The sequence below is a fragment of the Balaenoptera physalus genome, assembly GCF_965194825.1.
Source record: "Balaenoptera physalus genome assembly, chromosome: 14".
Taxonomy (NCBI): Eukaryota; Metazoa; Chordata; class Mammalia; order Artiodactyla; family Balaenopteridae; genus Balaenoptera; species Balaenoptera physalus.
Window position 1 is genome coordinate 26,947,988 of NC_138893.1, and position 15,675 is coordinate 26,963,662.

Consider the following 15,675-nt stretch of genomic DNA (forward strand, 5'->3'; position numbering starts at 1 on the left):
GCGGTGCCGTGCAGACCCCTAGGGCTCGGGCCGTCGCCCGGACATGGCTGCAGTCTCCCCTCTCCTGGTGCAGAGCGCCATGCTGACACGTGGATGTCATCAACATTGCTCTTCACAGAGGGACAGAAAGTGCCCAGGACTTGTTCACGCGAAGCCCCGCCTGGCGTCTACACGGCGATCCCACAGGCATGAATGTTTGGTTTGATGCATTTATTGGGTGCCGCCATGCAAGGGCCACAGAGAGCCCTGCTGCCAGGCGGAATCACCCACACACCCAGCAACCCTGTCGACGGGCTGGTAAGTCCCAAAGCTTCCTGGACAAGGGACGTTAGATAGCCATCAACGACAGTCTTTTATAAAGCAGCGAAGGGAAATATTTATAACATGAATAACAAAGGGTTAGGGCTTCCCTGGTGGCGCAGTGGTTGGGAATCCACCTGCCAATGCAGGGCACACGGGTTCAAGCCCTGGTCCGGGAAGATCCCACATGCCGCGGAGCAACTAGGCCCGTGCACCACAACTACTGAGCCTGCACTCTAGAGCCCGCGAGCCACAACTGCTAAGCCCGTGTGCTACAACTACTGAAGCCCGTGCGCCTAGAGCCCGTGCTCCACAAGAGAAGCCACCGCAACGAGAAGCCTGCACACCGCAACAAAGAGTGGCTCCCGCTCGCCTCAACTAGAGAAAGCCCGCGCGCAGCAACAAAGACCCAATGCAGCCCAAAAATAAATAAACAAATAATTTTAAAAAAACAAAAAAAACCCAAAGGGTTAGTCTCCACGTTTTATGTCCATCAGAGTAGCTTTATGCCAGGAATGTCAAGCAGCCTTTAGACAGGATGAGAGAGCTGTGTATATGCTGACATGGCCCGATCCTAAGGTGGGACAAAGGGGCAATGTACACAACTGCCCGCAGGTAGTGCATTTTGTCGTTTCTAAGATACAAGGTTTTTACATATTAACCTCTCGAACGTCAGGATGTATCTCAAAACTGACGGTGTCTTGCAAGAAATAATTGGCAGTGTGTTTGCTTTCTCAGCAAAACAAAGTGGGTTTGGCAATTCTGTCATACTGGATTTGATGATATACCGGGAGTTCGGCTCTGTTGTTTTTATAAACAAACAATCAAGCAAGAGTCCGTGTGTTTATGTAACTGTACAGGTTTAAATCTGCAGATAGCTGTCTGGAAGGATGTACCCCAAAGTTACCAATGGACTGAGGTGGCGGAGTCAAGTGAAAGGCCAAGTTCGTACACACTCTTTCTGTTTGGTTTGAACTTGTACAACAAACGCATCTCCCTGTGTCGCCAGGGTGGCACCGTCCTTTGAAACCAGGGGCTGGCACAGCTGGAGAAAACCTCCAACTTGGGCCGGGGGTAGTGGCGGGGCAAGGATCCAGGGTCCCGTCCTTCGGGAGGGCGATTCGGGGAGGCCCTCGGGCATCACTGCAGAGTCGAGTCCCCAGGGGGTGCTGGGGGGGGTGTCTTTGTGCTGCCCCTCCCACCCTGTTCCCTCACTCGCACGTGCCGGGGTCTCCTCCCTATTAGCCACCTGCACCCACGTGCTTGATTCAGGGCTTCTTTCAGGGACATCCAACAACAGAAACCTTGGCTGTAGGGGGTCAGAGGTGGGGCAGGGTGTTGGTCTGCTAAGGCTGTCCTAACAAAGTGCCACAAACCAGATGGTTCAAACAACCAAGTCTTATTGTCTCCAGTCCGGCAGGCATGAAGGCCAAGTCAAGGTTGCTTCCTTCTGAGGCTGTGAAAGAGAACCCACTCCCTGGTCTCCGGCAGCCTCCGGGCTTCCCAGTCTGCAGAAGCATCACTCCAACGCCTACCTTCTTTTCACACGTTCTTCTCCCTGTGCACGTGTCTCTGGGTCCAAGTTCCCTCTTCTCATAAAGGCGCCCTCATACTGGAGTAGAATGGACCCACCCTAACGGCCCACTGGACTCCTAGGCCCTCATCCAAATTAATCACATCTGTAACAAATATAACAAGGCTTATAAAATTTACTAAATAAATACAACCAATAATCAAAAGCATATGTTTAGATTTCCACATTAGGTAGGCCCAGAATATCTAAAAGAGGAAGCTGGGGTGTGAGCTGGGGAAGGGCGGTGAAGCTGAAAAAGAAAGCTGAGATCACCAGAGACACAAGGTGTGTAAAGGGAGACCTAACAGGTGTTTAGGTTTTAGGAGGAGAAGCGACATTAGAAGGGCTTTCTGACCCCACCTGGCTGTGGACTTTGAGCATGTGGTCACCTTCCTCGTAGATTTTGAGAAACCACTGCTCAGAGCTCGGAGCCCTGTCTGGACTCGAGGAGGGACGTGGGCCCTCTGCAGGGCCACTTGTGACTCGTGTGCCACACACCACTCAGGACTTCTGAAGACCAGCCCACTGGCCATCACGCCCACTCACGCCCGGGGGGCTGTTTCTATACCATGTCTGAGCTAAATTTTCAAGTCCTAAAATTGTCTGCATCAATCAATGCTTCCCTCCTAACGAATGTCTTGTCTAAAAGGATTTAAGGCAGAGGAACGAGATAAGGAGATTTCAATGAAGAAAGAGACGAAGGCTGGAAGTCAAAGTAAAGATTTATCCTTGCATCAGAATGTTTTGGATCTTGCAATTTGCATATACAAAGAATTCAGCAGCATTCACTGGCATCATAATCAGAGCAAGATCAAATGATAAATGGAATAAAAGAAAAAATGAGAGTTGAAACCGGAATACATACATATATTATAAAGATTGCACATAAATTAACACAAACACAACAGAAGTATCAGTAATCACACATTAAAAAAAATAACATGGGCATGACTCCAAATGCTGAAACAGGTGTCAGGCTCGTTTTAAAAAGTTTTTAAAAACACATAAAAATACCTTTTAAAACACTGGTATGCATTCTTCATTCGTAGAGCACATGGAGAGAAACAGTAAAGTGAGTCACATAGTGACTGATAAAGCAAGGAGATCAGAACGGTAGTCTTCTAATCGCTATTTGGCATTTGAATGTAGCCGCATGCAATGGAGAAAACTGGCAAAGAAAAATGACTTTACCAGCCTGGTGCTGTTTTGTTATGTACAATGGACTTTCTTTGACCGAAGGGGAGGAAGAGTCAACCTATCCCAGCGAGACAGAGAAGACAGGAGTCCCGGAGCGCCCACCAAGGCTGTCTGAACCGGGACCGCGGCCGAGGCCAGGAGGCTGCAGCTACTGCAAGGCAAGTACTGCCCCAAAGGCGGAGGGGGTCCTGCAACCCAGGGACAGTGGCTTCTGCTCTGTTCTCAGAACCACGAGGGCAGAACCACAGCAGACAAGGGGGATGCACCAAGGGGGCAGAAGAACACACAAACGGGGCGCCTCCCCGAGAAGGTCTACCTTAATCTCAAGACAAGAGATGCCAGTAAGACCACTGAAGGGCCTGAAGGATTCTCATTAAAGGCTCCTAAATTTGGACCCCAATCCAGGCGCCTCGCCTCGACTCTATGACCCCTATATGTCGCCTTCACCACAAACACCGGCTCTGTTTCTAGGCTTTGGTGCTCAGTTTTCTCTCTTCCCCTTTAGTCAAGAAGGGCTTCGGGCTTGGGACTTCAACAATGAAAACAAACAGGGCCACCAGGTGCATCTTGCAAAGCTCCCTCCATTTTCTCTTCGACCCAAATGCATAATCATTGCACCCAGAAGGGTGAGGGACGCATTCAGCTGTGTGTGGAGCCCAGGGCTGCAGGCTGGTGGCCATGGCAGCGCTCACAAAGTTGTGCTTTTGTCCGTCCAGCTGGGCACCTCATCTGACCCTTGCGTGGGGCTCGGAGGCGAGGCAGAAGCTTGATTACCCGTGGGCTTGTTATTAGGACGTAACTTACCCTGGGTTACCTTTGTGCAATCAGTTACCAGTGGAAATATCAAATAAAGGCCTTCAGATTCACATCTCTTTTAAAAAGCAAAAAGTGTACCCAAAAATGCACATGTTAAATGTTTTCAGATGTCTTTTTTTTATATTGTGCTCATCCGCTAGGTACCTAACAGCCACAGACAGATCACTGCCATTAAATCAAACCTTTCTACATTCATCCCTTCTCTTTTTTTTTGCCCCATAAGCCAATCCTGTCTGGCAGTGAGATCATTATTATCCAGTGTCAGAGGTCTCACTAGTAACCATTCAAAAATAAATTAGCCTTTAGATTAAGGATTTCTCTTTTTCTTTTATTAAATATCAAGGAGTGGGACTTTAAAAAAAACTGTATAAATCTAGATTTTTTTTTTTAAGATTTCTTTTCTTACAAACAGTCTTAGCTTTTACAAGAGATTTTTAAATACCAAAATGCTTCTCAAAGTTTAAAGCATAATTGCTTGTAGCTGCCTCACTCTTTCTACCAGGCGGGAGCTCCTCGCTTCCGTGCGTGTCAGATGCTCTACCTGACCTTTTGGAATGGGAAGTGGCTTTTTGTCATGCCTTGAGGCACAGCTCACGACAAGCAGGGCAGAATGGCGGGGGCCGGGGGGCGGGGGAGAGTGACAAGTGCGGTGGGTGTGATTCTCAGACAGACAGACAGCAAGCGGCGCCCAGCACCGTGGGACTCAAGCTCTGATAACTGGTTTTGCCGGACCCAAGGCCCGGGCGAACTGGACCACTGGCCTTTACATCTTTTCTCATCTGGCCAAGATGGCACAACACAGCCTTGGATAAATGCATTTTTAAGTATTACTATATAGTCACTGACTACTCCAGTGTGTTTTAGACTTGGACTCAGGTTGTAAAGTCTTCTTTGATCTTTAAAAGGTAAAGATAAACCACGTGGGTTGAGACTGAGGACTACAAAATTCCCTATTTACACTGTATCTTCACAAACAGTTTGCTTTCAAAAAACCGCCACTGCTCAGGGCTGTAAAGTCAGTGTCAGGAAAATGTATTTTCCACCGATTTCTGAGTCCTTGACTGTTTTCTAACGAAGTTGCGGTTAGTAGCTTGCATAAATAAATACACTTGTCATATTAAGATTTTTAACATTTAGAGGTGCTGACTGTGTGAAATGAAATGATATGAATCTAATGAAAAATTAAAATATTTTTACTGATATTAGCAGAAATATATATTTTATGGAATATTATTTGACCTTAATACATTATTCCAGGTTTTAAAAGGGGTATTTAAGATTTAATAACTTTACAGCAGGTGGCCTTTAAAGCATAACAAAATATATACAAAGAAATTAGGAGGATATTAATGTCAACTATGAAATAAATTAACATGACTTTTACAAAATATACTGACCATTAAATTAAAAAATATTTTAAGGCAGGAATTTTCATTTGAAATTAGCATAATCAGAAAATATATCAATAAAATCTTGTACCACTTTGTAGCAGAATTCATACTGTTCCTGAAAAAGAAAAACAAGAACACATTAAAATAATATGAAAAAAAAATTTGCCTAATTTAATTAGGAGAAACTTTAAAGAGAAGACATAAAAAAGTCTGACCAGTTATTGAAATACTGTGTATCCTACTGTGTATCAGCTTCTGTTATATAATTTAGTTTTTAGGCACATGAACATTTCCAAATAAAGCTGTTTTTCTACATAGAAAATGTCAGTGTTCAGTTTCAACTTTAGCTTAGTGTATTTTGGACAGTCTGAGTGAGAGATCTTTAGTTTTCATATTTAAACTTAAAAACAACCACTTTTGAACTGAAAAAGAATGAGCATACTTAACATCAAACTTCATAATGTAATGAAAATAATCTATAGAAGTTAAATAAGATAGAAATATAGATTATTTTTAAGCCTAAATTTACACCGCAAAAGGGCATTGCTTTATATCAATTTTACTAGAATTTAAAAGAAAAATGTGTTGCATATGTATAAGGCTGTTAACTTATTAGAACACTTGGACATCATCTGACTCCTGACCTCCCAGTGGCTCTTTGAGGCGGTGAGACGAGAGCCAGGTGGTGGGTTAACAGCGGACCAGAAAGCGGGTTGTGTGACAGGGCCCATAACGGGCACTCAAAAGAGGAAATGAAAGGGATGGGGAAAATGGCCACGGCAGGGCTTTCTTATTGAGCCTACTGTGCGTCTTGGAAAACCACGCGTGCACAACGGTCAGCAGGCAGGTTCAGGTAACAACAGCTACCCTAAAAGGGTCTGGTTCCTTGCAGACCCTGGTCATTTGCTGGCCCATTGAACATGGGAGCTGGGGAAGCAGGGGGACCAAGGGCGGCTCCCCGGCCCCCTCCCTCTTCTTTCCCAACACCTTGGGTTCAGCCTCTTCTCTAAATTCCCCTTGAACAAAAATCTACAGGCTTTTGGGTTGGAAGAGGCCAAGCGTTAGCCTGTCTGGCTGTTCCGGAATCTCAGTCCAGCCATCATGGGAAGGAGCTGGGCTTTCCAGGGGAAGAAAAGATGAGGCAGAAAACTGCTGTCCTGAGGTTGCAGGGACGTTGTCAGGAGAGCCGAGAATGGACGGTAGGGGTCCTCCCTTCCAGCTACTAAGATTCCCACCCGATCACCCAGCGCCCCCCGGAAGGGAAAGGAAAGTGCCTGAGTCGGGATCCAGTTAGCACAGAGAACGAGCGGGCCGGGCCGGGAGGGCAAGTGCTAAAATAAGAAGCCTTGGGGAAAACGACGGGTTATAACAGCCTTTAAAACTGACCTTGCTGTTGCAGAACAATCACCAAATTTGGTGAAGAGGCATCTCTTCTGAAAACCAGAAAGTGCGTGTTTTCACCACGAAATGAAAGAGAATGTAAGAAGGAACTGTGCATTGCATGGACTCCTTAAGTAAGGCCCCTGGGCAGCGTCTGGAGGCTGAGTGAGATCCAGCCAAGGAAAAGAGTCCAAACGAACAGTGGGAGATAGATGACAGGAATCAGGACTGTAAATGTCAGTGCTACTTTTGAACTTCGTACATATTTAAATGTACACTGGAATCTGGAGGAACAGTTCACTTCGACATAACGGTTGCTATCATCTGTGCCTCTGTCCAAGGGGTCTTATCATCTGAAGTCATGGGTGTGCCCCTCCTCACGTGTCCTGCCCGGGGGACAGACCCCAGCCAGATGCAAGGGAAGAAGGGGGTCTGTAGAGCTTCACTGTGAGCTGACTGAAACCTTTAGCTCTTTTTCTTGGAAACTTTACCTCCCTCCTTCCCCGGGGACTTGAACTCCGTCAATGAAACATACATCAAATTCAACACGAGACCATTCTCGATTCCTCTGGAAACGGTTTCTTACCAGGGTTTGCACCATATGTGGCCTCTGAAGTCGTAAACTCTTCACAGCTTGGAATACGTCTAGAAGTCCCTCAGCTTTGACCCGTTCCAGAATGTTGCTGAGTGCTATGAAAGTCCCTGTACGCCCAGCTCCAGCACTGCAGAGAAAACGTGCTGGATGAGATACTCCAACTCACCCACGGGCATGAGAATCCCACCGCCTCCGCCAAGCCCTACACGTCAGTACTGGAACGATCGGAGCTTGGGTTTTTAATGATCATTTATAGGTAGCTTAGCTTTGGACTAACAGTCAGCAAACATAAAATTCCTAAAACACTTGCCTAATTACAACATGAGTTGAATCATGACCGGTTACAAGTTTTTAAGCTGGTGGAACCATTTCCCTTCTTCCTTGTGTAGACCAGACCTAATGGAGGCGGGCTTGGCTGGCCTCTTCCAGGGAGCCCTCTGGGGATGCACGGCTGCCCTCTGGGCCCTGGAATCCCACCCGTGGACTGACCCTATGGCTGTTCTCCCTGCATCTGCCTTCCCACAGGTGGGATGACCTTGTGGGTCTCCATCACCTTTGCATCCCTGGTGCCCAACACGTGTTAAGGTCAGTCTGGGTTTGCGGAGGTGGAACAAGAAGGCACTCAAAACGACATCTACAAAGGCACCAGGGACAGAAAACCGAGGCGTGTGCTCCCCCTGCTGGCCAGGCCGGAAGTGCGCCAGGCGGGTCCCAGACAAGGAAAGAGGCCCAAACCCTTCACACTGGGTGTTATCAGCTACAAGGCGAAGTGGGTCGGTGCCAATGGCAGTCGCAAAAAAATGGGAGCCACACATGTAGACAAAGGAACAGAAGTGCAGCTTTGGAGGCAAATCAGCACCCCCAAGATTAAACTCCCCAAACGCGAGGAAGAGCTTTGCAAGGGTGGTCAAGGTCCCTGCCAGCAGGGGGGGCCTGGCCCAGAAAAAAGGTGAGCTGGCACGTCTCCAGATTCAGCCAGATTCACCCTCTACCCTCGTAATGCTGTCTTTCAAAGTCTTTGCTGGGGGCGCCTAGCTGTATCCAGGGGTCCCCCCAGTGTGTCCCTCTGCCCTTGGGCCTAACTCGGGAGCCGGGCTGAGAGGGAGGGCGTGGAGCTGCGGGCCCTCCTTATGGACCCCGGCCTGGACTTCCGTGAGAAGCTCAAGAAGAGCCTCCTGCTGTGCTGGGTGGGCACACCAGCCAGAGTCAGACGGTCTTTCAAAACGAAGACGACTCAAGTTCAGGGTTTGTCTGAGCGGTGCTTGGCAATTTTTTTTTTTTTTTTGACAACTTAAAAAGCACAGAGAAACGTGTGTTTGAGGCATTTCCTGACTCCTTCCGCCCAAATGCTTCTGCGTGTATGGTGAGATGACACCTATGCATTTGCCTTATGTTATGTGCGAAGGGGAAGGTGAAGGATACCGTCCAGGGAAATGGTGCTGCTGGGAGCAGTGAACTGGGCGTGGGGTCTGCGTTCGTCCCAGCAGGAGGGGTGCCCGGGGCCCCAGGGGCCGCTCACCTGCAGTGCACCGTGATGGGGTGGTTGCCCGTCTGCTGCTGTTGCTTCTGCACGGCCGCAATGAGGTCGATCATGCCTTTGCCCTCGGCGGGGATCCCGATCTCCGGCCAGCCGTGGAAGTGGAACTGTCGCACGACCCGGGTCTGCTCCTCCTGGCGGGCCAGGGGCTGCCGGGCGGGAAGGGCGCCTCAGTGCTGCCCCACCGCAGGCCCCCCTGCCCTCCCGGGGAGTCGGGCCACGGTGTCTGGAGGCCAGCAGAGTTCTCATCTGGCTGGCCTCCCGGTCAGGGTGTTGGTAGGCCGTGGTCACCCTCAGGCAGAAGGCCAGCAGTGCTTCCTTCTGGGTGGGGATCAGGACACTCAAGAGGATGTGCCCCCGAGTCCCCAGGGCCCACCAGACCCCTTTATGGGATCCTTGGCAGTTTTGCTTGAGCTGACAGGAATCATCCCTTTTTTTTAAGAAGCCAGGACCCTACACGTCCCTTCAAGGCTGGAGATGGGTAGTTTCTGAGTCTAGCGGCCCTGGGTCGTCCGGTGACCCGCGTGGAGGAGAACAAGCCCCAAAGGGGCAAAGCTGGGTTCCACTGTTCTGACCGCCTTGAGCTCAGAATCAAATCCCATAGGTGGGTCATCTTACCCCCAGTTGACACGCAGCGTCCCCATTCTTGCCAGGGAGCAGTGCCCAAGACCCGGTGGGGAGGGGGGATGGCAGAGAGCCCCAGAGAGGCCTCTGCGGCTTCATCCATTCACTCCTCCTGCTCTGGGCCACCGTCATTGCTCCTGGGGAGCGGGTGGCGGCGGGACGCCTCTCGGGGTTGGCCACTTTGCCCCACCATCCCCGTGCTCCAGCAAGGAGGCAGGGGACCACGGAGGTCAAATCTCATGGGAGATCGGCCACTTGATAACTCAGCATCCTACTGTCCTCACTGACCGTCGATACTAAGCTAACATGGGGCTCTGGAAAAGCCTGAAGGAGCAGGACATTCTGGCACAATGACAAGCAGACCGCGAGTGATGTCCACAAGAGATGAAAGGGCTTTGGCAACAATACCTGATTGAAAGTGACCAGGAAGTCTCGTATACTGATGGCTTCAGAAAGGGTATCGCTCTTTATTTCAATTGTTATTTCTCCATGAGTCACTGAGCCCTCTGTCGGCCAATACTGGTAGCATTTATCCTTGGGGGATAACAGAAAAAGAATTTGCTGCTAGCAGTTTTGACGATATGATGCAGAATTGCTCTCAAACCATTTACCGTATTTCGCCTGACCAAGAAAATAACATATGAACACGAATATGAATGCTACCAGTGCCTGTTGACCAAGGGAACAGAGCAGAGTCCAGAAACAGACATGCGTGTATTTGCAACTTTGATACAGAACAGAAGTGACATGACACAGAGGAGAGACTAGTCAGTAAATGGAGCTGGGAAATCAGTTCTCCATATGGGAAAAGGGAACTGGATCCCTGACTCACACCCTACCTGGGCTGATACGAATGCCCCAGCCCCTCCTGGAGTTGGGCAGCGTAGAACTTGCCCTACCATATATGGTAGCCTTGAACCTTAATAAAAACAAACCAAGACAGGGTCAGACTTAACGTCAAAAACAAAACTGTGAAAGCCTTAGAAGAAGAAAATACCTTTTCATTTTGGGGTACAGATTTAACAAACAAGAGCCCCAAAGAGCGAACCAACCATGATACAGCAGATTGCAACATCAGATTATAATAAAATTAACTCTGCGTCATCCAAAAATATCAAGAGAATGAAAAGACAGACAATCAACTGGGATGAAATATTTGTAATACGTAAAACCAACAAGGGATCAGTACCAAGAATACGTAAAGAAATCCTATAAATCAAAAAGAAAAGGGCAAACAACCCACTAAAAAAATGAGTGAAAGGTATGAACAGGCACTTTGCACAAGACGAAATATGTCCTCTATAAATATGCATAGTGATGTCTGACCTCACAGGGATCAGAGAGGTGCAAATCAAGGCCACAAAGAGATGATATTTATACCTATTTAATTAACAAAAATGAGGACATCAGACAACCCTAGGGATGTCGATGAATGATATTCACCCACTGACCACTTTGGAAACCACAACCACTTTGGAAAGCCATTAGGAAATGTCTTGCAAATTCAAACTTTCACACACACTCTCCAATGCAGCATTTTGTCTCTTTGGAACCTACTATTCCTTGTGCATCATGAGACACGTACAAGAAAGTACCCACAGCACTGTTTGTAAAACAACAGAATGGAATCAACCCAGATGCCCATGACAGAAGAAGGGGCAAGTCAATGGATGCAGGATGTACAGTTTGTGTCATGGAGTATAAGGAAATAATGATGAATGAGCCACAGTTATAGGCAGCAACATAGGAGAATATCAAATGAATAATTTTGAGTGGAAAAACCAACTCAACTTTTGAATAAAGTTCAAAAGCAGACAAAACTAAACAGTTGTCTCTTTAGGAATACACACACGTGATATAAAAAGATTTTTAAAAAAGCTAAGAACACATCTTCTAGGGTGGCTTTAATTGAAAAGATAATGATAAGTGTTGATGAGGATGGGGAGAAAATGGAACCCTTGTACATTGTTGGTGGGAATGCAAAATGGGGCACCTGCTTGGAAAGCAGTCTGGCATTTCCTCCAAATGTTAAGTGATATGAGTTTGCAATATAGTCATGATATGGCCCAGCAATTCCACCCCTAGGTATCTACCTAAGAGAAATGAAAAGTTAACATTCATGTAAAAACGTGTCCATGAATGTTCAAAACATTATTCATAATTCCCCGAATGAAAACAACGCAAATATCTATCAACTAATGAATGAATAAATGAAATGTGGTATATTTATACAATAAAAAATAAAAAAGAGTGAGGAACTGATTCACGGATGAACCCTGACAACATTTATGCTAAGTGAAAGAGCTCAATCACAAAAGACATGCATGATTTCACTTATAGGAAATGTCCAGAAGAGGCAAATCCATAGAGTCAGAAAGTAGATTTGTCGTTGCAGGGACTGGGGAGAGGAAGTGGGTAAGTGATTTTTTTGTGGGTATGGGGTTTCTTTTTGGGGTGATGAAAATGATCTGGAATTAGTGATGTTGCACAACTCTGAATATACTAAAAACCACTGAATTGTACCCTTTAGAAAGATGAATTGTATGGTATGTGAATTATATCCCAACAAAACTGTTTTTAAAAAGCAAAGAAATCAAAAAAACACAAATTCAGGATAGCGGTTACCTCTTGGGAGAGCATCTGGATAAATGTACATTATTGGCAAAAGTTTGGTTTTTCAGCTGGATGGTGGGTTCGTGACTGTTTATTACGTTATTAAATAAAAACAAGAAGGCCATGCATGGATCTTTGGGAAAAAAGAAACATTTAACTCATTCAGTTTTACCAGAACTATATTAATTAGGTACATATATCAATACCTATGTCTTTCTGTTCCGAAAAAAAGTGAATAAATGTCTTTTTCTTCAGCAGGTTGTGACCAAATTTGTATTTGTGGCAAACACAAGATGGCAGAATTTCAAGGCAGGTTAAATAAAATGTAGGCTAAGAATAAAGCCAGTGGGTAGTTACGGTTAACTTGTGGTGGGCGTGGTGATGAAATAAAACCTTTTTCATTTCCAGCCTCTCTCCCTCCTCAGTAGCTGTGGCCTGGCCTCACAGATGACAGCGGGTGGGACACTCGCAAGGGACAGATAGTCACATCAGGTGGGCTGCACCTGGTGTGTGTTAACGGCCCCAGAGGTGGGCTGGGCGGCGCCCTGACCTGCTCTCTCTCCTGGACCTCGGTCAGCATCACGATCGTGTGGCACTTCCACTCCCAGACCATCCTCCAGAAGTCCTCCACCGTGTGCGCCAGGGGCCCCTGGGTGGCGATGAAGTAGTCCTTCTGCCGGTAGCCCTTCAAATGGGAGCAGAGGTTAAAGTCCGACTTCCTTCCAACCCATTTCCACCGTGGGACATGTGAATGTAGAACAGCCCAGGGCCGGATGAGGGACAGTACTCTCCAGGCTTCCAGGGCCTGAGCCAAGCCCCAGCTGGCACACGCTCAGAAAACAGGTCAAGATGCCCAAGCTAGACAGCCCCCCTTCAGCCCCAGGTCACCTCTGAATGGGTATAATGAACCCCTTGCTTGGGCTGGCTTTGATTCTAACATGTCTGTATGCGTCACAGCTAAGTTAGTATTGCAGTGGGGCAGCGAGCCTGGGCATGGAGTTAGAGGAAGTGGGTTCAAGTCCCAGGTCCTCCCCTCGGGCCCAAGTGACCCCTGGCACAGCGTTCTCATCTGCAACAAAAATCTTCGCACAGACTTGGCTGCTATGCTCTCTCCTGCCCATTCATCAGCTAACTCTGCTGTGCACTAGGCAGCCTAAGACTGGGCCTGAACACAATCGTGCTGTCCACGCACAGCACATGCGAGAGAAAGCGTGTGCAAGCACGGATAGAGGGCTGGTGTGCAACAGAGAGGTAAAAGGGAAGTCACTATGTATTAGAAGCAGAATGGAGGGCTTCCCTGGTGGCGCAGTGGTTAAGAATCCGCCTGCCAATGCAGGGGACACGGGTTCGAGCCCTGGTCCAGGAAGATCCCACAGGCCGCGGAGCAACTAAGCCCGTGCGCCACAACTACTGAGCCTGCGCTCTAGAGCCCGCGAGCCACAACTACTGAGCCCGCGAGCCACAACTACTGAGCCCGCGTGCCACAACTACTGAAGCCCACGCACCTAGAGCCCATGCTCCGCAACAAGAGAAGCCACCGCAATGAGAAGCCCGCGCACCGCAACGAAGAGGAGCCCCCGCTCGCCGCAACTAGAGAAAGCCCGCACGCAGCAACGAAGACCCAACACAGCCAAAAATAAATTAATTAATTAATAAAATTTTTTTAAAAAGCAGAATGGAAAAATAGCAAATTATTTAGCAGCGCACCTACATCCTCTATTTCCAAAGTTCCTTATTCATTTTCTTTAAGCAAGTGTCTGCTAATGAAATGGTTTGGATCTCTGTGGGCGTGTCCGTCCTTTCTGATTGTGAAAGCAAGTTGATCAAGAGTCTCTGTGATTACAGATGAAGAGAGCATGCGTCCTCGCCAGGCACGCAAGCAGGGCGGGGCCGCTGCACTTACGTCTATAAAGGATGCGTTGATGTAATCCGTGTACTCCTGGCCCCTTTTCATGGAAAGGATGACGCGGTTGAAGTCATCTGCAAAGCAGTGCGTCCCCTGGGTCAGAACCAACCCCATCCTGCCTTGCAAACTTGAACATGCTGCTAGGAGCTTCCAAGACATAAAACTTATGGATAAAATCACTAAAAAAAGTCAACTCATCGGAAGGTTTACTTTCTAAAATAGGTTAATCCAAGTGGCCCAGGGAAGTTGTGTTTTATCAGGAAAGTTCTAAAGTAATCCACTTATCGTTTTCATTTGTCATAAACTGAGGTAATTCCTACCAAAATGTAAGCATTAAAGTAAATTTAGAGAGTAAAAGGAGTGTGGCCAGGCAGGCAAACCGGGGTAGCCGGCCGGGGACATCACAGCCACTAAGACCCTAGGGTCTGAGGCTGAAGAGGACTTGCTCAGCCCACACACTGCCTGCCTGGGCAGGTCCACGTGAGATCCCGCTCCTGCCCGAGCTTGAGTCCAGGAGGGGAGGTGGAGGGGACGTCTGGACGAGGCGCTCCTCTTCCCCTCAAGGCGGGTGCCCTCCCCTTCCCCCCGTGGTTCCTCTGATGCTCCTGCAGGCCCCCAGGCCCTCCCTCCCCCCAGACCCCGGGCAGCCCAGTGCCCGATGCCCCCCTGCCCACGGTTTGCCCGTCCCCAGGCCTCTTCCTGGAAGGTCTCGGCTGAGTTTGGTCCTGCTGCACATCCTGGGCCAGGACCCCCGCTCTGTGTACAGGGGGCTACATGCCTCTGCCCAGGCTCGGGGGAGAACTGGATGACATGTAGAATCAGGAGGCACTGAGTCAGGCCAGGATCTCACTGCTTCCAGGAAGTCCTCCCTCTCCTGCCTCCAAGCCCAGGTCACAAGCTGCCCGCCTGACACCCACAGGACTGTCTGGGTCACTCGTGCCTTCCCCACACTTGACAGAGCTCCCAGAGGGCGCCCTGCCCTTGACCCCTGGTTTACAGGGGTGGGTGGGCCATGACTTCTTAGCACCTGAAGCCAGAGGGTACCAGTCCGATCACACCTGCGTCAAGGGTTTACCCTCCGCGGCCCGGGCTGCCTTACATGGGATGATCTGGATGACCCTGGCCTTCTTCATGTTGGCCGGCAGGTTGCCTGTCCTCATGTTCTCCTTCATGATGCGGACATTTGTCAATTTCTGCGGCCAAGAGGACACAGCCATGCAGTTAAAACCCGGACATTCCCGAGAGATCACTCAGCCTTCTAACAGCTCTACCGTCAAGGGCACCTCCTCAGTGGAAATACCTGTCTGCATCTGCAGACATTTCCCGAGTCTTGGGAAATAAAAGTGTATGCACGACACGCCCCCTGCACAGATGGTTGCTAAGCTCTGAAAGTCCCCAGTATTCTTCCCTCGGAAGTCACGGGCAGGACGGCTCCCCTGCTTTTTCTGGGGTCAATCAAGGGGGGAAGCAACTGAAAGCAGCTTCGTGTGAATGGCGGCCCTTAAGTCGGCACCTACCTTGAACTCCTCCTCCAGCCCGACCTTGTCGAAGTGGGTGGCGCTGCCGTGCAGCGTCTGCAGGTGCTTCTCCAGGGAGGACACGTCCAGCTCGGTGTCCCCGTAGAGGTAGTACTCCAGTAAGGCTTGGTAGATGAACGTGTACTGCATCTGTGGGGAGACGCAGATGGGCTCCAAGGGGGCCCTTCTCTTCTCTTTTGTGTAAAGGGAAGGAGGTTTGGGGGCA

At 48.7% G+C, this 15,675-nt stretch overlaps 1 protein-coding gene across 6 annotated transcripts in view; it reads right to left on the reverse strand.

The window, feature by feature from the left end:
* Positions 1-2,577: 2,577 nt before the first annotated feature.
* The window catches only part of PTPRE (protein tyrosine phosphatase receptor type E), a 165,079-nt gene continuing 151,981 nt past the window's right edge, over positions 2,578-15,675 (reverse strand). For all 6 annotated transcript variants that reach the window (XM_082423187.1, XM_082423184.1, XM_082423185.1 and 3 more), the window contains 8 exons: positions 15,450-15,599; positions 15,032-15,125; positions 13,930-14,006; positions 12,577-12,711; positions 9,822-9,947; positions 8,772-8,938; positions 7,244-7,379; positions 2,578-5,392 (listed from right to left, as the gene is read on the reverse strand). In XM_082423187.1, coding sequence (XP_082279313.1) covers positions 5,318-5,392; positions 7,244-7,379; positions 8,772-8,938; positions 9,822-9,947; positions 12,577-12,711; positions 13,930-14,006; positions 15,032-15,125; positions 15,450-15,599 — 960 coding nt within the window. In that variant the 3' untranslated portion in view covers positions 2,578-5,317. The remainder of the gene's footprint in view (positions 5,393-7,243; positions 7,380-8,771; positions 8,939-9,821; positions 9,948-12,576; positions 12,712-13,929; positions 14,007-15,031; positions 15,126-15,449; positions 15,600-15,675) is intronic.